Raw genomic sequence first — 23977 nt, forward strand, 5'->3', positions numbered from 1 at the left:
AGAGGATAGGTTTATACAGCGAGAAGGAATGTAACAGCTAATTAGTCCACACGGCAGTACAGAGGGCTCAGTTCAACTCATTTCTGTGGAACAGTTACTAAAGTGGAAGTCCTTCCATTCACGTGCGCTACCGGTTCCAAGGTCAAGGAAGCAGACAGCAGAGTCCTTCCTCGTGCTAGGCAAGCAGAGTCTGCCCACAGGCAGCAAGCAGCAGGGTGAGTCACCAATAGTCAGTAGTTTGGGAGCTTAGTGAAGCAGGCCTGGTTAGGAGATTGAACACAAGCAATGCAAGACAATAGGATCCACCAACTTCAAATTCAAGTGCACCAGCAGTATGGTGAAGCAGGTCTCAAAGGAGCTTCAAGCTCTACAACATGATACGCGAGTTGGCCTGGCCTACAGGTAGTGTACCTCACAGGTTGAGACAGAGAACTAGCTTCAGCAAGCTCTGATTACCAGAGAGCAAGAGAGAGGGGGGGGGGGGGTGAGGGTGGGGACCTTTGCAGAGCCATTTATCTTTTTGCCCTCCAATCAAACTGCAGCCTGATTAATCCCACATGTTCCTATTGGCCAGGTTGGCACAATAAACCTAACTACCACAGGGAGAAACTTAGGCAACCATAGTAGCAGTGAGCCTTAGATGTCCATGATGGGCTAGTGACACCTGCCCTAGCACTATTCCTGGGCTCAGGTGGGATTCAGTATCTTGACAAAGGCCAAATGCCTTTTTCAAGAGCAGATCCAGGGCTTGAAGACATCCATCTCCTTAATCATTCATTGATTCAGGACACTGCCCTTTGGGACCTTCCCTGCACCAGACCTTGTAGCAAGTGCTGTTGACACACAGGATACTCAAAAATGAGCCCTGCCTCTAACAGACCCAGTCTGTCGGCAGGAGTCTGGCCCTCCATGCCCAGGGGTGTGATTCTAACCAATCTCCAGGTTTAGTATTACCAGCATGCATCCCATGCTTATCCAGTTACTAATTAGATTCTGTTTGAATGCATGGTATATATAATAAATGTCAAAAAGAAAGAGATTCAGTGGTGGTCCTGGCAGTGCAGCGAATATGCATGGGGCTGCAATCCTCATGGTCGGCAGTTTGAAACCACCAACAGCTATGCGGGCTTTCTATTCCTGCAAACAGCTACAGTCTGAGAAACCCACAGGGAGTAGCTATGCGTCAGCATTGACTCGATGGGCAGGGAGTTTAGTTTTTAGAAGGTTGGGGGTGGTGGTGCAGTGGGTTAAGTGCTGGAGTGGACAATCTTGTGGTCGGTGGTTCGAATCCACTAGCCACTTCACAAGAGAAACCATTCTCCTGAGGCGGAGGTTTCCACCCTCCTTTACCCTATTTTGACTTCAGTCCTCCCGCAGCACCCTCCTTCTCTGCTGTGGCAATGGCCCCCAGAAATCAGACAATGCTCACAAGTGTGGGCCTTCAGAGGTAAGTTGACAGGTGACCAAAAGTGGTTAGCAGAAAGCACTAAGGATATAGTCCTGGGTTCACAAGAGTACCTCATCTCAGCTAAGCCAACAGCCACATCTCTCTGGTTCTCAGCCTCACAGCCGGGTAACCTTGTGGCCGGTGCCTGCATTGTCTCACAGTCCTAGCAAGGCTCCTCTGCCCCATCTCGTGGTGCTGCTGCTGCTGCTGCTTCTGCCCCTTCACGCAGAGATCCTACAGACGCTCGGCGGGTGGCTCTTCTTCGTTAGTGACTGTGGGACTCCTTTTTTTATACAAAGGATAACTTTCATATGCAGCGGAAAGACAAAACTGATCAATCTCTGAGCTAATTTAACTTCACTGCACTGGCTTTCTGAATCTCCAACTTTCTGGCGGTGAATCGACTCCGTTTAGTCGGTTTGAAGATTAAGGTGCGCGTAACCCAAGCCATAGCGTTTTCAGTGGCCTCATAGACATGTGAAAGTTGGACATTGAAGCAAGAAGACCAAAGAAGAATTGATGCATTTGAATCATGGTGCTGGAGAAAAATATGGCACGTACCATGGACTGCTCAAAGGACAAACCAATCTGTCATGTAAGAAATATGGCCCGAGTGTTCACGGGAGGCAAGGATGGTGAGACTTTGCCTCCCATCCTTTGGGCATGTTGTCAGGAGAGACCAGTCCCTGGAGAAGGACATCATGTTAGGTAGGGTAGGGGGACAGCAAAGGAGAGGAAGGCCCTCTAGGAGATGAATTGGCACTGTGGCTGCATCAGTGGGCTGAGGTACGGGAATGGTTGTGAAGAGAGTCAGGAAGGACAGGGGTGGTTTGTTCCATAGAGCATAAGGCCACTCTGGGTAGGAACGAACTCGATGAGCCCTAGCAGGAATAGAGTTTAGTCCAGAGGCCGTAGACTAAAGAGAAGAAGCTGTTCTTCCAGAGAGCTCCCTGAGCTTGGGAGCGGCTCCCACTTAGCGCCTCCCAAAGTCTAGCAGAGGCTGCCACCTGCTGGTTGACGTAAACATTCTATCCACATCCTTCTTGCATCTTTGAATTTTAGGAAACCAATTGAACCAAACTCATTGCCATCAAATCAACTCTGACTCACGGTAGCCCTACAGGACAAAGTAGAACTGCCCTGTGGGTCTCCAAGGCTGTAAATATTTATGGAAGCAGAAAGCCTCCATTTTCTTCCATTACCCAGCTGGTGGTATTGAACTGCTGACCACTCTTATCACCTGAGCTAATTTTAGGAAAAGACAGCTATTCTGGCGGCTCTTCCTCCAGACCAGGAGCTGCTTATTGTCGCCTGTAAATCATCAGAATTATAATCAGGAGGCATTGTCTTTGTTCTCATTTCAGGGACCCTGGGTTAAATCAAGCAACCGAGCCAGATTATTTGGTAATCATCACCTGAGGAGGGAAGCTCAGCTCTCACTACAAAGATGATTAAAGAAGCTGTTTGGTTCCAATTGGCTTTGCAAACCATTAAGTGTGGCGAGGGAACCAGCCAGCTGCAGCCATCCCCATTCCCAGTGCGCGGAATGGAGGAACCCCTGAAAGAATCCACGGACGGCTGTTGATAGCGGCACTCTGGCTTGATGGCAAGAGCCTGAGCGGAGGTCAGCTGGCCCAGGTGTTAGTCCACGCTGAGGGCAGAGCCCAGGGGAACTTGAAAGTCATTTCATTGATCAGAATCCATATTTCTTAATTCATAGCTGCAAATGTGCAGGACAATGGGCGGGGGTTGGGGGGCTACTTATTTTGGGTTATTATTTTGGTAATTACTGGAATTCATTTTCCAATTCTGGTTGGGATTGGCGTGGGGATACTCAGATTTCCAAATCAGGGGCATTCATCTGCTTTTTAGGAGACCTGGTGGGGCTGTGGATTGGGTGTGTTCAAACCCTCCAGCCATTCTTTGGGTGAAAGATGAGCTGTCCATTCCCATAGCCATTTACCACCCCAGAAACACAAGCTCTATGCTATCCTATGGGGTGACTCTGACTTACAATGGACGGCAGCAGCATCTTGCTTTGAAATTCCTATGTGGGCTTCCTTGAAAGGGAGGTGCATGAGGGGAGTGCGCCCTCTGCTGGCTATCAATATAATACACGCGCCCAACTCCTAGTAACTGCGGGTCGGAAAACTCCCAGACTTGGTCCACAGAGGACTGGCCGAGGGGCTAATGCCTTTCCAGTGTGGGAGGGAGTTTTCTAACGACCACAGCTGATTATATCACAGCTTCACTCACTCAGAAGACACAAAGTTTTCCTAGCCAGATCCCACCCCACCCCACCCCCATCCTTTAGCCATGTGCATTCCAGCCATATTCACTGATTCCTACTCCTGGCCCCCTGTGGGACAGAGTAGAATTACCCCTGTGAGTAATTAAATGACTTCAATGATTTCAAGTGCCTGGCACAGTGCTGAATCTAAGACATGAGCCCATAGTTTTAAGGGGCTCACAGTCTAGGGCAGACGATGAAAATCAAGGTATGTCCAGGTAAGTCACACAAATCATCTGAGGTCACCGATCCAATCATAGGGGGAATAGGCTAGAAGGGTCTCAGGAGGCTCATGAAATGGACTGGAAGTTCAGAGAAGTCCACGCAGAAGGCCCTCAGGTCGCAGGAATATTATTTATATTGTTACACCCAGCATGCCTTTGCCATTGCCGAAAATAGCCTTCATCATTCCAGAAAGACACTGGCAAACCTTCTAAAGGGCGCCAGCCACTTGCCTCTCTGATGGATGATACTGTTGCTAGATGCTTGAAGGGGGAGGCCAACCTCACACACTCTTTGGTTTGCATTCTTTGCTTAAAGTGAGCAATCCCTTTGTGGGGGTTCAGATGCATAGCCCAGGGTGTGTGCTTGTCACGGGGCAGAGAAAAGACTATCTTTTACCCTGATGGCTTTCAGGAGGCCTTTATCACCTGGGAGGCAGGGTCCCGACACAATGGGAAATGCTTCCAGGATAAAAGGAGCTTTGTTGGAAATCGATGGTGATAACTGAAACAGATGGAAATTGAGCCACCATATGACCCAGCAATCCCACCGCTGGGCAAATACCCAGAAGAGGCAAAAAACAAACCACAGCCAGACATCTGTGCTCCAATGTTCATCACGGCACAGTTCATAATTGCAAGGAGTTGGAACATAGGGAAAAAGCTACATTCCTGGGGTGAGGTCCAGGTAGTATGGCAGGGACCAGACCCAATCCAGGGGTACATGCGGTGCACAACCCAAGTTTTGATCAATGGTTGAATGGATTTAAAAACTGTGGTACGTGCATACAATGGAGTACTATGCATGCCTGAAAAGCCATGATGAACGCCTGAAGCACATCGCCACAAAGAAAGAACTGGAGGAAATTATGCTAACTGAAGCAAGGCAAGCAGAAAAGGACAAGTACATGAGTCCACTGAGGTAAGCTTAAAAATGCAAAAGGGGCAAAGGGAAAGCTATATATCCACACATTACTGGGGTGAGGTCCAGCTACTATGGCAGGGGCTAGACCCAATCCAGAGATACATATGGTAGCCAACGAAAAGGGAGGGGAAAAGAAAAATAATGACATGGGCAGCAGGGGAACAGGGAACCAATCCACCCAAGGGGAGAGTGTTGTTTATATCTCCACAGGGAAAGAGGGACCAGATTCAACCCAGTGCGCCAAGATGTGAATGCAACACACTGGTATGAAGCAAGGAACCAATGGAGAAGTCTGCGGGGCCAACCCTAATCCCAACTACGTGAACCGCCCTCCACTCCCCAAGAAGAATTCACTTCAGAGGACAGCACTGAAGCGACAGCTCAGGGAGAGGGCCACATCTGATCTGAGCACACAGGAACAAACAAAGAGGGAAGGAGAGAGTGGAATATATCCTGGCCCACCAAGCCCTGAGGGTGATATTCCTGATCAGATCAGTTAATGGACAGAGAGGACAATGAGGACGGCCCCACCACTAGACACAACATCCCTCACTGACCCAAAGCACTTTGAGGGTTGAAAATGGAGGGACATTGCGGGAGTTGTGCCTGATCTAACCCCACCACTCTGGGTCGAAATGCTAAGGCATGCAACAGAGCAGCAAGGGGAGCAAAGCTATGAAGTCCCGTTAGAATACCAATTATAGACTTTGGGGCCAGGGCTTGGCACCCCATCAACTCGATTGGAAAACATTCCTCAAGATCAACAAAGAGACCTGGAACTATTTACAGACGTTTTTTGTTGCTGTTGTTGTTTTTCTCTGCCTTGTTTTTGTGCTTATTATTGTCTCTGCATGTCTATCTAGATAACATAGGTGGGATAAACAATCTGGAGGAGAAAACAACAGGACCAATGGTTCTGGCGGGACATGTGAGAAGGGGAGGCAGGGGGAGAGGAATAGGTGTTAATAAACTGAGGGACAAGGGAACAACAAGGGATCCAAAATCCATAGCAAGGAGGGTGTAGGATGCCTGGTAGGGCTTGATCAAGGGCACGTAACTGAGAGGAATTACTGAAATCCGAATGAAGGCTGAACAAGATAGTGGGACAAGAGGAAAGTAAGAGGAAATAGACCAGTGGTTCCCAACCTTCCGAATGCCATGACCCTTTAATACAGTTCTTCATGCTGTGGTAACCCACACCATAAAATTATTTTTGTTACTACTTCATCACTGTAATTCTGCTACAGTTATGAATCAGGTGACCCCTCTGAAAGGGTCATTCAACCCCCACAGGGGTTGCAACCCACAGGTTGAGAACCGCTGAAATAGAGGAAAAAACTAGGAGGAAAAAGGCATTTATGTAAGTCTAAATACAGGCATGCACATATGTAAATATATTTATATATGACTACGGGGAAATAGATCTATGTACATATATTTATAAGTTTATTATTAAGGTAGCAGATGGACATTGGGCCTCTACTCAAATATTCCTTCAATACAAGAGCACTTTGTTCTAATAATCCGGCATTCCTGACATGATTGCTGAAGACAAAATGGGTGCATAAGCAAATGTGGTGAAGAAAGCTGATGGTGCCCGGCTATCAAAATATATAGCATCTGGGGTCTTAAAGGCTTGAAGATAAACAAGTGGCCATCTAGCTGAGAAGCAGCAAAGTCCACATGGTAGAAGCACACCAGCCTGTGTGATCATGAGGTGTCAATAGGATCAGGTATCAGGCATCAAAGACACAGAACAAAAAATCATATCATTGTGAATGAGGGGGAGTGCTGAATGGAGACCCAAAGCCCATCTGTACACAATTGGACATCCCCTTACAGAAGGGTCACAAGGAAGAGACAAGTCAGTCAGGGTGCAGTATAGCACTGATGAAACACAACTTTCCTCTAGTTCTTTAATGCTTCCCCACCCCCACTATCATGACCCCAATTCTACCTTATAACTCCGGCTAGGCCAGAGCATGTACATGGGTACAGATAAGAGCTGGAAACACAGGGAATCCAGGACAGATAAACCCCTCAGGACCGGTATTGAGATTAGCAATACCAGGAGGGGAAGGGGAAGGTGAGGGGAGAAAGGGGGTAACCGATCGCAATGATCTATATACAACACTCTCCCAGGTGGGCAGACAACAGAAAAGTGGGCGAAGGGTGACATTGGCCCGTGTAAAACATGTAAAAAATAACAATTTATAAATTAAGGGTTCATGAGGGAGGGAAAGTGGGGGGAGACATGAGGAGCTGATACCAAGGTCTCAAGTAAAAAGAAAATGTTCTGAGAATGATGATGGTAACAAATGTACGAGTGTGCTTGACACAATGGATGGATGTATGGATTGTGGTAAGCGTTGTACGAGCCCCCAATAAAATGATTTTTTTAAATGTTGTTGTTGTGAGGTGCCAGCAAGTTGGTTCCGACTCACAGTGACCCTACGTGCAGGAGAACAAAGCACTGCCTGGTCCTGTGCCAGCCTCAGCATTGTTTCTGTGTTTGATTCCATATTTGCTGAACATTAGTCTAACGATCCACTGTGAGAGATTGCTGTGGGCGGAGATTGTGATGGAGTCGGGCAAGCAGGCAGCTACACGGCGGCACAATATGGGACTCCCAGCAGAGTGCGTGTGTCCATCAGGATCCCGGGGAGAGTTTAAGTTGAGGAACTAGTTCCCAAGGGGTTCCCAGTGGAGAAAAATTGCAAGGACTAGGGCAGTTACAAGGTCTCGCAAGAGCTGGAAGCCTCACCGGAGAAACTCGGATGATGTGTGTGGAGGTGGTCACCCAGTAGGCCCTGTGGCCTCCCTTTGGCAGGGACACTGCCAGTCTAAGGCGACAGGGTAGAGGTGAAATGGGAGAACACCCAGCTTGTCTAACTCCCTCTGGTCTCCCTTCAGTATTCTGTTGCTACTTCCTACTGATACCCAACTGGAGGCCAGAGGTACCCGAGCCTGAAATACATGTAGTTTCTTCACAGCAGTCCGTAGGCTCTGAAGGGGCGAAGGGTGGCGGAGGGATCCTGGATTTGGAGACTAGAGCAGAATTTCAACACGTCTTTCCCAATAGAGAAGGCACACTTGTGTCTAGGGCATGTGGCTCACACCTTGTTTCCTTAGTCTTTCTCCCTATGATACTCATTTGGTGGTATTGGCAACTTCCCAGTGTTGGTACTTGACGTAGCTTTAGATCAACCAGAATCTTGATCTTGTGTGGCTTCTGGGGAAATAGCTGAACTGTTTATTCATTTGCAGCTTTGGAGAAGGCGTGGGATTGGGGCTGAGAGAGCATCCCACATGAGGTTTGGTTGTTACGGGGTTTGTTTGAGTTTCTCCAGTGAGGAAAGTGTCCTCCCCAGACTCACCGCCTTTGAGTCGAGTTTGGCTCATAGAGACTTTATAGGACAGAGTAGAATTGCCTGTACACTGTGGATTTCTGAGACGATTACTGATTGGGAGTAGAAAGCCTCATTCTCTCTCCCATGGAGAATGGGAATGCCAGAACCCATAATTAATTATGCCTATGTAAGGGGAAAGAAAACGAGGAGTTGATACCAAGGGCTCAAGTAGAAAGCAAACGTTTTGAGAATGATGAGGGCAGCAAATGTACAAATGTGCTTGACATAATGGGTGGATTGATGGATTGTGATAAAATGATTTTTAAAAATTATGCTGGCGTAGAACTGTACGTAGGCCAAGAGGAAGTCATGCACAGTGAACCAGGGGCTGTCGCATGGCTAATAATAATAATAATAACACGGTGTGCTTCAGGGTTGTATCCTTTCACCACCTTTACTCAATCTGTGTGCTGAGAAGCTGGACAATATGAAGAAGAATGTGGTGTCCGGATCAGAGGAAGGCCCATGATCAGCCTGCACTATGCAGATGAGCCAACAAGAGCCCTTGAAGAATTGACTAATGAAGACCCAAGACTATTAATTTCAGTACAGATTATATCTTAACACACAGAAAACAAAAACCCTCTCAACCGGACAAAGAAACAACATCCTGATAGTCAACGAGAAGCCTGAAGTCTAGGATTTTCATTTTCAATCAAGGTTCCTGGAAGCAGCAGTCAAGAAACCAATCAACACATCGCACTTAACAAACCTGCTGCCACAGACCTCTCAAACGCCTTCAAACACCGAAGGTATCACTGAGATGAAGGCGTGGCTGCCCAACTCATGGTATTTTCAGTTTCACCAAGTGCATGGGAAAAGTGGATGATAACTAACTAAGACCAAAGAAGACTTGATGCCTTTATGATTTTGCAGAATATTAAATGCTATTAGCTATACTTAGAAGCAAAGATGACAAGATTTCATCTCACCTACTCTGGACATGTTATCAGGAGAGACTGGTCCCCGGAGAAGGGCATCATGCTTGGTACAGCACCGTCAGCAACGAGGAGAACCTCCCTGAAGGAGGTGGACTGAGAAAGTGGCTCCAACACAAGTGTCGTGCGGGGGTAATTTGGGCAGGGCAGCACTTCCTTCTACTGTGCGCCGGCTCCTTATGAGCCAGACCTAACAAGTTTCATGATGTGGAACAGCAAATTGTGAATATAACATGGCGGCATTTATTCAAGAAGGTAAACTCAGCAGTGAAGCACTTACTGACGCGAGATAAGCGCATACGCTCTTCCGATGCTCACTACTGAGCCATTGCTTGAGCAGCGTGTGGTTCTAACTCACTCTATTTGCGGAGGTCAAACAGACCGGTGGTGCTGGCAACAAGGTCACTGCCCCTTCAAGTGTTCAGGCCAGGTGGTAACACTGGGCTCCCTTCCATTTAGGGAGAGGAAGACATTCCTAATGTGATTTCTACTTCTAAGACTAAGGGATTGGTGGAAGGATGAGTGGCCCACTGGGACGCACCTCTCATCCTGTTCAGCGACATGTGCTCCCTCCCCATGGCACCCACTCCCTCGGGGAGGAGACGGTCTCCTCCAGGCCTTGCAGAGTGCAGGAGAATCAAACACCTCAAGGCCCGCATTGGAACTCAAGTTATCTTATGAAGTAGGTAGGGAGCCATAGGCCGATCACTGCACTTTTGTCAACAAAGTCCATTATTTGTAAAACCATATCCCCCAAACCCTCAAACTCACTGCCATCAAGTCAACGCTGACTCACAGCGACCCCCTGTGGGTTCCATAGACAGTAACAATTTATGGGAGTAGAAAGCCCAATCTTTTCCCCATAGAGTTGCTGGTGGTTTTGAACTGCCCACCCTGGGGATCGCAGTCCAATCTATAACCACTACACTATGATTGATAGTAGTGATAAAGGAACATTCAAACAAGACTTGTGGTGGTGACTTCGTATCCCATTCACGGTGACTCTAAGTGTATGGGGTAGGATTGTGCTCCACAGGGATTTTAGTGATTGGCATCTTGTGGAAGTAGCTCACCAGGTTGTTCTTCAAGGTGCCACCAGGTGGGTTTCAACTGCTAACCTTTTGGTCCATAGTTGAGTGCCAACTCGGGGTCTTACTAGCATTGAATACATGTCAAGCATTGTGGTAAGATCCTCCCATGAAAGAGCTATTGATTCCTCTATTAAACGCCGTGAAGTGAGGAGAGTTATTCTCCACACAGTAGGGATGAGGAAAATGAGACACAGGGAGCTTGAGTTTGACCGGAGGCAATAGGATGCTGGCGATTTAAACCCTCGTGTAATAATAATCTTATTTTGTGTAATAAAAGTCCATGTAAGACATTACAGTGAAAGTGGGTATAAAAGCAGCGTTTAAACCCCAAGTCTTCAATGTATTGCCCAAGAATCCAAGTCTTGAGCTGTAAGCATTGTTCAATCTTGACCAACTTTGCTCAGAAAAGTTGGCCTCGTCAAGATGTCCATAAAAGCAAAATCAAGTGTAACAAAACTTCTAATCTATTTTCTTTCTCTTTCTTTGGCCACCATCTCTTTTTATCTCTCCTTATAGCATTCCTCTCTGTGTTTAGATACATTGACTTTGGTAGAATTCAGACTCAATGAGGCAAGGTAGAATAACAGTCAAACTTAAAAGTACTTGTGTTTTTATTAAAAAACAACCCCCCCCAAAAAACCACAACAACCAAAAATACAATCAGGTACTATCCAGCTGTGTTTTGGAAATGAGATCTCTTTAAAAACTCTTAGTTTTTATCATCAACATTATTCTTATATTAATAATATTAATCATGTCCTTAAGATCAAAATGGTATAGCTTTCCTTGCTTCTGTTGTATGAAATGTAAAAAAGGGACGTCTTCCAATGACACATATTTAAAACGTTGCTAACAAAAATAGCGATCATTAATTATACAGCTTTGTTTAAGATACAGCTGGCCCTATAGCAAACTACCAATATACAGCCTACCCTCTCCCATTCCCAGAGCCACCCAAGAGAAATAGAAATCATGGTGATGCTGTCACTGGAAGATGTTTGCTGAATCAAGACAGAAACCTAAGGGGACTGTTGTCTTTGGTGTGAAGGAAGTCATAGCCAAGTGATCGAGCTTGCTTGTTGTTCCTGTTGGCCTCGGTGATCCAAGGTGAACTTTGACTCTTGCCACATGTCCAGGTGCAGCCAGATGGTTGGACTGGTTGTATTGATCCTTTGGTACAATTCTTTCCTTTCTCTGGGCCCGCCTCCTCCCTTACCCAGTTGTCCCTGTAATTTATGCCCGCTTGCGCCTGCCTTCAAGATTTCGGAAGTTGCTGGGTCTCAGCTTCATCTCAGCAAATTGGATGGAGTGTTCGTGGCCTTTCCAGTGGAACCAGTTAACACCCTGCAAAAATAAAGATAGAGAGAAAATGAGGTCTCTAGGTTGGTTTCTGCTAGGCATAGCATTCCCTGGCCATTTCCAGTTAGATGATCAATGAAATAAGTAAGCTCTGTTCCAATTTGAGCATCTAGTGTTTCCGAGCAGTCCCTTTCTTATTTGCCTGTCGGTCTGTGTCATGACGTTTCAAGAGGGTTGGCTGAATAGCACCTCATCCTGTACTTTAGGCAGATGTTACCTGAGTTTGCATTCATCTACCATCTTGAAACATCCTGTACTTTAGGCAGATGTTACCAGAGTTTGCATTAATCTACCATCTTGAGAAAGATGCAAGTCACCATCGTTAGAAATAAGTGCTGCCAGAATTTGGGTCACGCTTGGAGGTGCCTGGATTGAAGGACTCGGCACCAAGAGAAAAGAGCCCTGGTGGCAGTGTTAGGTGGGTGTTGGACTGCTAACTGCAAGGTTAGTGCTTCAAATCCACCAGCTGCTCCTCAGGAGAAAGATGAGGCTGTCTGCCCCTGCAAAGATTGACAGCCTTGGAGACACGACACAGGGTCATTAGAAGTCAAAGTCAACTCGATGGCAGTGGATTTGGGTTATATAAGGAGATCCATAATTCCCAAGATTCTCATTAAATATATTTGTAAGGTTGTACTGTGGACTAGCAGAAAAAATATACACGAACCAAAAAGCTTGTCACCCGACTAGAAAGTTGTTTGAATCCTAAATAATCCTGAGTATGTTATTAAGCCTTTCTGAATCTCATTTTCACTATTGTCTCCCTGCAGGTCGGATAATTCCAACATTGCCAGGAAGCTTCCAAGATTCAGTAAATTTACAAGGGAGTAATTATAGAGCTGGGCACATTGTAGGTCCTGCGTAAATAGTATTTCCTTACCTTCAATTAGGAAGCAATACCTTTGGAATTTGGGTCAAAAATATCTTTGGAATGGGGGCCAAAGGTTTTCTCTTAAGAAAAGATTATATTTGTACCCAGGCCTTCAAATCTATTGATGTTGAGTCAATTTTGACTCACAGCGCCCTATGTGTTGCAGAGTAGAAGGGTGCACGACGGGATTTTCAAAGGCTGGTGATTGTAAAAGTCGGTCACCAGGCCTTCAAAGTTATCTCTGGATTAGTTTGGACTGGCAGCCTTTCAGTGAGTAGTCGGGTGCTTAACATCTTGCATGGTCTATGGACACCTGGTAGATCCTTGATAGAAGAGCAGAAAGATAGCAGGGAGCAGTTGTTGAAGGCCATTAAGACTCAGCCTTGAAACGTCTGAGAAGTCTCATGACCTATGTGTCAGTGTTGGCTGATTTCTTCTGTGACCTTATGCTTTGAACAGACTGTCAAGGACAAGAAAGCAAGCAAGGTCTGGGAAAAACAGGTGGTGTAGTTTTCTCAAGGATGTCTGGCTTGGCAGAAGATAGAGTTGCTATGTGTATCAAATGTGCTTGCTTAACAATGAAAGAATAAACCCCGGGTTGTTTCTGCATGGATATAAGGAGTGTGTAGAATAAACTCGGGTGCTTCAGTCCATCAGACTGCTGCCCTCCCAAGACTTTCTGTCTCTCTTTTTTCCTTAATCCTCACTCCCCCTTTCAGGACTGTTCGGCTTGTCGGCTGGCTCCAACAAGCAGTGCAGACAGTTAACGCTCTCTGCTGCTAATTGAAAGATTGGACCTTCAAGTCTCCTCAGGCTCCTCAGAAGAAATGATCAGCCATCGAAGACCCAGTTTGAAGCAAAACTTGGGATAACTGTGAATGAGAATCTACTACACGGCAACTGGCAGGTGGTTTGAAAACCAGAGAGGCCAAGTCTGCCCATCAGATCCAAATGGCCCTCAGACTCCGGATTTGATAGCTTCCACTTCACCAAGCACTCCGGAGACGTTGCCCCTCTCTTCTCCGCCAGCTGCACGGGCTGCGAGGTGTTCATGGAGAAGTTAATGATGAAGGAAGGAGGGAAAACAGCAATGCTTTATTTGATTCTGATTATTCAGCATCCACTGACATCAGGAAGTCTCTGAAGCCGACAGGGATGTGGCATTGAAAACTGGGTGATGCATTTAATGGGCAAATGTGCTTGTAATTGTTCAGCTACAGGGGACTGCGGCCATGCAGCTGGGTCCTTGTGCCATGTGCTCTTCCTCCGTTGTCTTCCTTTACTCTGATAGCGGTTCAGAGCTGGACCTAAGCCCTCGCTGGATGTGGCAGAAACCAATGCCTGTCGTTTTTTTGCTTTGGTAAATATATATGTAACACAACGTTTGCCATTTGCCATGCACACCTCAGCAACATCAATCTTGTGGTCATACTCAATCAGCACCATGATCAGGTCCCCAAATTTCCCATCATCCTGAACGGAAGCCCAGAGTCCCCTGTGCAGTGAATAGTAAGTACACTCTTGGGTCTCTGTCTTACATTTCCCAAAATGAAGGGTTAGAAGATTGGGGCATCATGCCAGGGCATTGGAGTCCCAGGTGTGCCTCCAGGCCAGGTATGGGCTCTCTGCCCCGAGAGGAGGTGGCACGCTGGGCCCTTTGCATCTTTCCTTTGCTTCACCTCAAGACCCTCATTCTTCTCTGTTAATATTTTGGGGGTCTGAGAAAGACGGTGTCTGAGCAAAAGTCTCTCTCCATGTTTGGATTCCGCTTGACCAGCGCTCTTGTTGGTGTCTTCAAGGATCCACATGCGCTGTCTGTTCTCTTACCGGATCTTCAGTGTCACTGAGATTCCGTCTCAATTGGTTACATGCTCCCAGAGAGTCTCTGCCTGCCAAACTCAGCCAGGATGGAGAGGATGACCTGGACTCCCATCGGCACCAAATGATATCTTGAACCCTGTCCTGGGAATCCGCACCCCCCACCCCCACCCAGAGCGCGCGCGCACACACACACACACACACACACACACACACACACACACTCCTCTCCCTACTAGTTCACTTACCTGACTGTGGTTGTTGTCCCCATATTTGCCCATCAGATTGACGCGGTGACAATTCTTGTACCAGAAAGCCCCCTTGTAGGACAGGGCGCAGTTGGTGATGGCCGAATCTGTGTCTTTGTCGAATGTAGAGAAGGATCGGCCATTGTGGTAGGCCATAGAGTCACCTGGAAGGAGGGAAAAGATGGAGCTGAGAAATCTAACCTGGAGCTTCCCTGCCAGGCTGAGAAGGACAGACCCAGAGGGGGATTGGCCTTGAGCTTTGGATGGAACACTGGATGGGACACCTGGACTCATTTCTGATACAAGAAGCATAATGAGACAGAAAGAGGGTGTGGATGGCTTTGGAGGGTCCAGGTTCAAGTTTCATCTCTTTCAGTCCCTTGTACCAAGGCTAATAGAACCCTCAGTTCCTCATTAAAACGAGACCGGCACATGGATTCTATTTACCGGTGAACAGGCTAAGTGGGTCTGAAAGTGGATGGTAAACAGGTAAAGCTGCCTGCAAACGGTTGCCAGCGTTATCCTATTAGATTTTCCTGCATTCCTTTTATGTAAAGCCCTCAGAGAATAAAGTGGGAAATCTGCACTGAAATTATGATATGCTTTCCCCGCTAATACAACTATTTGTAGTCATGTCTGTAATTAAGCCTTCCAGGTACTCAGTGACCCCACGCAGCCTGCGCGTCCTCCAGTTCTTCTAAACGTGTCTGTCTGGTGGCCAGGGTTCTCCTCTTGAACAAGTAGTCCATTTGTATACAGTACGCCTGGGGAATCTAATTGGTAATTTAATTTATTAAACTTCAGGAACATTGAAATGCCATTTCCTTTTAAGCACCCTCGCCTGCCAATCCCGGCCAAACATGGTACACAGGTATGTGAGGATGCTGAAGCCTTCTGGCCCAGTCTTTCGAGCCAGTTTCCAAAGGGATTTGAATGCCTTTGTAATGGGTGGTGCTACAGTGAGTGCCGGTAAATATCGACGAAACCAGACACTCTCTAGAGGGACCCTTGGTTCCAGGATAAAACCAAAAGCACACAGGAAAGGCAGCCGCACGCACACACATTCTCTTCGTAAAGGAGAAGCTGTGGGGCTCCTTCTTGCCCTGCAAGCACAGAGTAAGTTGGGAGGAGGCCAGGGCCCTCCTGCTGCTTGCTTGCAACAACATCCTCTAGCCTGAGGCCATCTCGGTTAAAGCCCTATTTATTTCCAGGTGCAACCCACTGAAGTATGCTCCCTCCCTCCCCTACTGCTCAAATATATGTCGTGAGTTCTAACCTGTAGCCCAGGGGTCCTCAAACTTTTTAAACAGGGGGGCAGTTCACTGTCCCTCAGACCCATTGGGAGGCCAGACTATAGTTATTAAAAAAAACCACTATGAACAAATTCTCATGCACACTGCACGCATCTTATTTTGAAGGAAAAAAAAACAAACGGGGCAAAAACACCCGGTGGGCTGGATAAATGTCCTCAGCGGGCTGCCTATGGCCCACGGGCCATTACAGTTTGAGGACGCCTGCTCTAGCCCATGGTTATAATCCCATTTGGAAATGGGTCATCTTCGTATATTCATGTGGCAGGATTGGTACAGGGTGCATCTTGGGTGCATATCTTTCAGAATATAAGAGGGATGAAACAAGTCAGCAGAGCGCAGGTGTCCAGGAGCAGAACTTCAAAGACGCAAGGGCCTTTCTCCAGATCCCAGACAGAGAATGCCTTTGCCCAGAGCTGGCACCCTACATTTGGGTTTCCCGCCCAAATGACAGAAACAAAACAGAAACCTTTTGCTGTTTATTAAAGCCACTCAAACAGACACTAAGATGTCAGGATGCTTGGAGGGGTGCAGGAATGAAAACTAGGACAGCCCCTGGGTATCTCCATTCCTGACCTCTGTCAACTGCCAGCTCAGCAGGCTTCGGCAGAACCTGGTTTGGGCACACTTCTAACTGTAGCCCTTTCTCTTTATGGGCATTTCCTTTGAGGGTTCATGAGAGGGGAGAAAGGCACCATGGTCCCGCTTTCTTGTGTTGTCATAGGCATCACCGAATCCCCTCCCACAGTGGGGATGGACCTCCCTGCGCTATCCACTCCCTCCTCGTCACCAAGAACACCCGCACGCACCAGTTTGCTGCACCCAACTTTGCATCCTGGGTCCACCTTCTACAAGCAATTTTACTTTGGGCAAAGCACTGAACGTTTCAGAGCGTCCGCTTCCTTGCCTGTAGAGTAGCGTTGTCTTTCAGGTAGAGATTTCATGGGAATTAACAACAACAACAATAACAACAGATCATGGAGTCAGTTGCTGTGGAGTCGATTCCCACATGTGCGTGTCAGAGGGAATTGTGCTGCTGAGGGGCTTCACGGCCTTCAGAAGTAGGGAGCCAGACCTTTCTTCAAGGGACCTCTGGATGGATTTAAACCCCCGACCTCCTCGTTAGCAGGCAGCCCTTCACTGGTGAGAGCATGCAGGAGCTCTTTGTGGAAATTCAACGGGGTTGTGTGTGTTGAACCTTTACAAAGAGGATGCTACCTAATCAACCCAAGCACACGCTGCTATTAAATTCTCTAATCTGAAGCGACAAGACAAGCAAAAGTCATGTCAAATCAAAGACATCCATAGAATAAGGGACCCTTGGGAGATACTGTACATCCGGTCACAGGGATATGCAGGCGGAGGCCAATGACCACTTGGCAGGATGTCTCAGAGGACAGAGAGTATTGTTTGCTCTGAACGCATGGAGCATATGCCAGCTCACAGAGACAGCAGCAGCACTTGCATCAACATCTGCTCTTTAAAAGGATTCTTACTGGAGCATTTGGACATCATAAGCAGAGAAGCAGTGGATTAGACAAATATTAAGACCTCTAAGAGAGTTTTTCCATAGGTGATATTTGAAAATGGATAAGAAGAAGCACATTTCCAAGTGTTTATAGTTGCAACTCAATCTCAGTTGTCTTGACTCCCATCTATTTTATGTTTCTGTGACCAAAATACATACCCCAACCCCCAGAAATGCCACAAATGGGGGCTTTAACAAACAGAAATGTAATCCTGCCATCCAGATCCAGGACCCTGGCTCTAGAGCAGTGGTTCTCAACCTTCCTAATGCCATGACCCTTTAATACAGTTCCTCATATTGGGGTGATCCCCAAACCATAAAGTGACTTTCTTTGCTACTTCATAACTGTAATTCTGCTATTGTTATGAATCAGGTGACCCCTATGAAAGGGTCGTTCGACCCCCAAAGGGGTTGCGACCCACCGGTTGAGAACTGCTGCTCTTGGGGAAGCCTTTCTCTTAGCTCAGGAGGAAGGTCCTTAGTTCTTTGAGCTTCTGCTTGCTCCTGAGCAATCTTGATGCGCCACAATTTGAGTTTCCCCTTGCCTCTGCTCTGCTGGCTTGGCAATCTCAAAATAGATGGACTCACTGTGCACCCTACAGCATTCTTGCTTCGTAATGTGCCTATGCACAGGGAGCTCTCCAGATGGCATGCACAGGAATCAAATTGACTACACTGTGGTAGAGGTGGCGGGGTCACCAAGATGAGGGCGGGCTGACTGTGGAACAGAGCACCAATTATCAAATGAAAATTGGGGGTGAAGTTAAATAAAATTAAAATAAGTCCACAAGAGCCGAAAATACAACTCTGAGTATATCCCACCTGGATTTAGAGATCATCACAAGAACCAATTGGATGCATTGAACACCATTGACTGAAGTTATGAGATATTATGTACACTATATATGAAGAAAGCAAGATATCATTAAAAAGACAGGAGAGATACCAGGACAGTAGGGGGAAGGTGAGAGATGAGGGGAAGAAGGGAGGGTCAATTGCAATGATCAACACATAATATGAAAATAATAATAATTCAAAATTTATCAAGGGGTCATGGGGGCAGGAGGAGAGGAGGTTAGGTGAAAAAAGAAGAGCTGATACCAACAGTTCAAATAGAAAGTAACTTTTTAGAAAATAATGATGGAAACGTATGTACAAATATGCTTGATAGAACTGATGTATGGCATATTATAAAAGCTACAAGAGCCCCCAATAAAGTGACCTTTAAAAACAAAAAAGACAGGAGAGAGAGAAAATGATGAAAGTGCATGTCACGAGAGATTCTGAAGCCTGCTCTCAATAGCGAAGACAAATGGAAGAAATGATGAAGTCAACTGACCGCACAGCACATTTCAAAAGGAAGCTGGAGAAGACAAAGTAAAGCATCATAGCGAAATGCACAAAGCCCTGGAGTTAGACAACCACAGGGGAGACATGCGCAGCACATGTAGAAAGAACTGAAGAAACAATTCAAGCCTGTGGATGCAGCACTGAATTCTTCTAGGGGGACGATATTGAATTGTGCAGGGAACATCAAATGAAGATGGAAGACAGGCACAGAGTCACTGTAGCCAAAATAACTGAGCAATCCTCAACCACGTTAAGAGGTAGTATATGATCAAGAACAAATGGTCCTGAAGGATGAAGTCTAAATAGAACTGATGGCATTACCGAAACACAAGGCTGCAGGATTTGGCAAATACCAGTTACAATGTCTCATCAAGCTGATGAAGCACTGGAAGCACTCACTCGTCTCTGCCGAGGAATGTGGAAGACAGCTGCCTGGCCACCTGACTGGGAGAGATCCGTACTTTTACCCATTCCAAAGAAAGACGGCCCAACAGAACACACAAAATATAGAACAATATCACTGATATCACTTGCAAGTACAATTTTGCAGGAGATAGTTTAGAAACAGTTGCAGCAGTCCATGGACAGAGTTTCCAGGAACTGAGGCCAGATTCAGAAGGAGTCTGAGGACTGTCATTGCTGGCCTAGATGGGTCTTGCCTGAGAGCAGAGAATAGCAGAAAGCTGTTTGCTTGTGCTTTATTGACTAGTCAAAGGCATTCAGCAAGGGTCATGACAAACTATGAATAGCCTTGGGAAGAATGGGGAATTCTAGAACAGATAAGTGTGGTCGTGTGGAATCTGTAGATAGACCCACGAGGCAGATGTTTGGGCAGAAAAGAGGGGTACTACATGGTTTAAAATCAAGAAAGATGTGTGTCAGGGTTGTAGCCTTTCACCATCCTTATTAAATCATCTGAGAAGCTGTACCATACGATGAGGAAGGTGGCATCAAGCTTGGAGGAAGGCTCATCAACAACTTGCGATATGCTGACGGCACACCTCATTTGCCGAAATTAAGTTATCTTCAAGCTCTGAAGCACTTACTGATGATGATCACAGATGACCGCCTGCCTTCAGTGTGCATTACAACTCAGTGTCAAGAAAACAAAAATCCACACAACTGGGCCAGTAAGCAACATTTTGATAAAATGAGAAAAGACTGGTGCTATCAAAATTTCATTTTACTTTGGTATGCAATCAACATTCATGGACACAGGAGTCAAGAAACCCAACAATGCATCACACTGGGCAAGTCTGATGCACCAAGCCAAACCAAACTCACTGCCCTGGAGACACTGTCGACTCATAGTCCCTCTTTACGCTGTTCAAGAGCAAAGACGTCACTTTGAGGACTAAGGTGAGCCCGATAGAAGCCACGGTATTTTCAGTCACTTCATATACACATGAAAGCTGGATAACTAAGAAAGGCCATTGAGGCCTTTGGATGATGGTCTTGGCAAATAATACTGAAAATATTATGGACTGACCATTGAACAAATACATATGTCTTGGAGGAAGTACAGGTAATATGCTCTGAGAAGCTCTGCAGAGACCAGTTCTGGAAAAAGACACCATGCTTTGTATGTAGAGTGTGAGCCAAAAGGAGGAAGACCCTTGATGAAATGGATGGACACAATGGCTGCAACAGTGAACTTGACCATAAAAACAATCGTGAGGAGGGTGCAGGGCTGGGCTGTTTTTCTTTCTAGAGCATGTAGGGCTGCTAAGAGCTGGAGCCAAGTCTAGGGCATTTTACAACACTCCTGCTGATTTCCAAACGGGATTATAACCACAGGTTAGGATTTACAGCACATATTTCTGGAAGGCATCATTTAACTCCTAACAGGATTCAAAGGATGACCCAGGATGGTGGAAATGGGTATCACCCTCAGCTGCTAACGAAAAAGATGGAGACTCCAGTCCATGACAGGCACTTCATAGAAAAGACCCAGTGATCTACTTTCAAATAAAAATAATCCATATTGGAAAACACTATAGAGCGGAGTTTCACTCTGAGATATATAGGATCTTCAGGAGTGGGAACTTGTCAGCAATTTTTCTTAGGCATTCAGATAGCTGTTGATCCCTACACAAATGACTGAAGGACAGGAGGAAGCAGTGAGGGGTGTGTGCTGCTGCTTTGTACCTGCAGTGCCGCTGTAACCCTCCGCCTTCAGCTTGTAGCGCGTCTTGGCATCGCCCACACTGAACCTGTCATAGACGGCGTAGGCTGTCTCTCCATGGTCCCGCAGGTCCACCCTGAGTTCGTACTGGCCCTGGGCTGTGATCTTGTTCAAGTTGTCCAGCCCTGAGGAAGACACACACGGGTTGCTGCCGAAGCACAAGTAGCGAGGAGCTTCATTTCCACTCCGCCCCGCGGCAGCTACAGCGGGACCAGGGGTTTGCACTGCCGACTCCGCCTGGAAGCTTGGCTGAGGCAGTGCCGGCAACCGATACAGTTTCTGAGCCTCAGGTGGAAGCGGGTTGATAATCCTTACCCTGCGGACCTCCTGGTGGAGTTGTGATGTTAATCGGAGGAGATAAGGCTCTGGGGGACACAAAGGCAAACGTGCCCAGCCAGACAACGGTGCATAGACCAGTTGTCAGAGGTGTGCATTGTGTGCATGGATGGGTAGTAACCTCATCCTTTTAATGTTGGAGCTTCCCAATTGCAGCTCAATTACTTATTACTGAGATTCCCATAACCAAGCAGCGTAACCTCTTTGAGCATGTGTTTCGTCTCGTGTAAAATGGAGATAAAATCGATTCTGGGGGAAGGGTTGTGTCGGGAGGTTTAGAATATAAACCTAGTACATGGGCAGATGCGGTCAGTGACAGCAGCGAGAGTATTTCTGTAAGTGCTTCAGGGACTGACTTAAGATCACCTGCATTCTTAAAGGCCTGCCGGTTGGCTCTCCCCCAGATTTTAAATGTTAATGGCCCAGACCACTGAGCAGTCTTTTTATTTGTGCATGTGAGATTCCTTTTCCAAATCTTTCCTATACGTCGCTGTGGGTCACGGCAAATGATCAAAGGGCTGCAAGGGGAATTTGGGGGCCGAAAACAATCAGCTGGGCTGTATTACCAAGCCAGAATTCTTCTCTGCGGTCCCCAAAGCCAGCAGCGTAGGCCTTCCAGTTGCGATAGAAATCTTCCTGTCCACTGTTGCGTCTCAGGAACACCTACAAAGACAATGAATGAGCCCGGGGCATAGATGCTATGGCGGGCAGCAGAGGGGGTCTTTCTGAGTGCAGGATTGATGCTGTGGCGGGGAGCAGAGGGGGTCTTTCTGAGTGCAGGAGCACCAGCTCCCAAGGTGCCCAGTGGACCGTGAATTCCCAGTCAGCACTAGGAGCCATGTCCTCTGCCAGTTGTGCTTTGCAGGAGTGCAATTGTCTTATCGGATGAGATAAACACGTTTTCCCTGCCTTCAGATGGAATCTCCTGCTTCTTTCTCTTTCTTTGTCTAATAGGGAAATATCCAGAGCATCCGAGGGTCACATGCTCTTTTGCATGAGTATTACAGCACACAGGGATGCTCCCCCCAACTCCTGCCTCCACCAAGCTCTCCCCTCCACCTGCCCCTCCCTCACTGGCAGAAAGCACGGGACTCTCTGATATCGGTGCTACTCACAATCCAGCCGCCCCCATCGGAGCTCATGTCGCAGTAGACCTCTAGGGCCTGGGTCTTATCGCCATGCAGATAAATTGTGTAGAGGCCAGAGGAGGTGTCTCCGTTGAGCATGGCTTGGGAGCAGTCTCTGGGGAATGGGTACAGGAGTCCAACTGTGGAGTAAGAGGAAAGGGTGGCTCTTTCAGAAGCAGGGAGAATGAGGCAAGCACTTTCAAACGACAGCTCAGCATCCTGCCAAGACTCCCCTGGGCAAGCAACTTCCCTTCCTGAGGTTGTTTCCTTGTGCGCACCATGGGGAGATCACCTGCTCTGTGTGTGGGGGGGGAGGGGTGGCGGGGGGTCTAGCACATTTTGAGCTTCTCTACATAAAGGAGCTCTCTGGGTCCCTCATGTTGATGGAGCTGGCTCTGCGAACAGTGAATGCTAGGTCAGCCTTGATTTCAGTAGAAAAGCGAGGTAAGGCCGTGATGAATACCAGGGGTCCAGGTTTGTATGGCTGGCCTTCAAATCCACGTTGGGTGGCCCATTGGGGAACAGTGGTTAGGGTACAGGCTACTTTTAAAAATATGGTAAAAGATTTGAATTTTTGATCTCCCCAAACTAAGATATTTGAATCCATGATATAGTTGCATCTCAGCGGACTGGGAAGTCAGAGACCCAGTCCTGAGCTTGCCACTTTCTGTGTGACATTTGAGATGTCAGTGAACTGCTCTGCGCCTTAGCAATCTTGTTGTTCGGTGCCATTGAGCTGGCTCTGACCCACTGGGACCCAGTGCACAACAGAAGGAAACATCGCGCGGTCCTGCGCCGGCCTCACCATGGTTCCTCTGCCGGAGCCCATGGCTGCAGCCACGTATCAATGCATCTTGCTGAGGGCCTTCCTCTTTTTCATTAAAGAGGGGGCACTTTCAAGTGCGATAGAACAAGGTGATAGAAGAAGTTAAATCTGAGATCAAACCATGTGAGGGCTTCATTCTGTCCGTGTTGACCAAGGAGGTTTATCTGATTTGATACCCCATGTACTTTACTTTCCTGGCCCTCAGCTGAGCTGAATCATGGTTGACTTGTTTTGTGTTTATTTTACAGCCTAAGTCTGAGCATCTTCAGTGCAAGCACAGAGTCTTGTGCCCTCAGTGCCGGGTATAACAGCTGGCACAGAGAACCATCTCCCGCTCCAGATGGAAGCAGGACTGCCGACTGGGGTGTGAGAGGTTGGCACGTGCTCAGTCAGTGCGTCCCAGGTTCAGGGATCTTTACACAATGGCTCGTCCCTTGGTTTGGACCAATGGAACCGCATGCATGTTTACCATCTGCAGCAGACGCCAAGTGGTAGGGCGCAGAGAGAGGCCCCTTGGCTCTAAAAGGCTGGCTGTGACTTTAGCTCGCAGGGTAGCCTTGAAGCAGGTCATTTAGTCTCTGGGAGTCTTGGTTTGCCCACCGGGAAATTGGACACCGGTACTGGCTTGCTGGAGGACTTTTTATAAACTCTGAAGTGCTGAAGGAGAGGGGGAGGGACACTGGCTTATAATAAACCC

At 47.2% G+C, this 23977-nt stretch overlaps 1 protein-coding gene across 9 annotated transcripts in view; it reads right to left on the reverse strand.

Moving 5' to 3' along the window:
• Positions 1 to 10909: 10909 nt before the first annotated feature.
• TNC (tenascin C) overlaps positions 10910 to 23977 on the reverse strand; it is a 99608-nt gene continuing 86540 nt past the window's right edge. For all 9 annotated transcript variants that reach the window (XM_075560384.1, XM_075560383.1, XM_075560385.1 and 6 more), the window contains 5 exons: positions 22443 to 22594; positions 21894 to 21990; positions 20955 to 21116; positions 14619 to 14782; positions 10910 to 11666 (listed from right to left, as the gene is read on the reverse strand). In XM_075560384.1, coding sequence (XP_075416499.1) covers positions 11556 to 11666; positions 14619 to 14782; positions 20955 to 21116; positions 21894 to 21990; positions 22443 to 22594 — 686 coding nt within the window. In that variant the 3' untranslated portion in view covers positions 10910 to 11555. The remainder of the gene's footprint in view (positions 11667 to 14618; positions 14783 to 20954; positions 21117 to 21893; positions 21991 to 22442; positions 22595 to 23977) is intronic.

Source organism: Tenrec ecaudatus, chromosome 10 (assembly GCF_050624435.1).
Source record: "Tenrec ecaudatus isolate mTenEca1 chromosome 10, mTenEca1.hap1, whole genome shotgun sequence".
Classification (NCBI taxonomy): domain Eukaryota; kingdom Metazoa; phylum Chordata; class Mammalia; order Afrosoricida; family Tenrecidae; genus Tenrec; species Tenrec ecaudatus.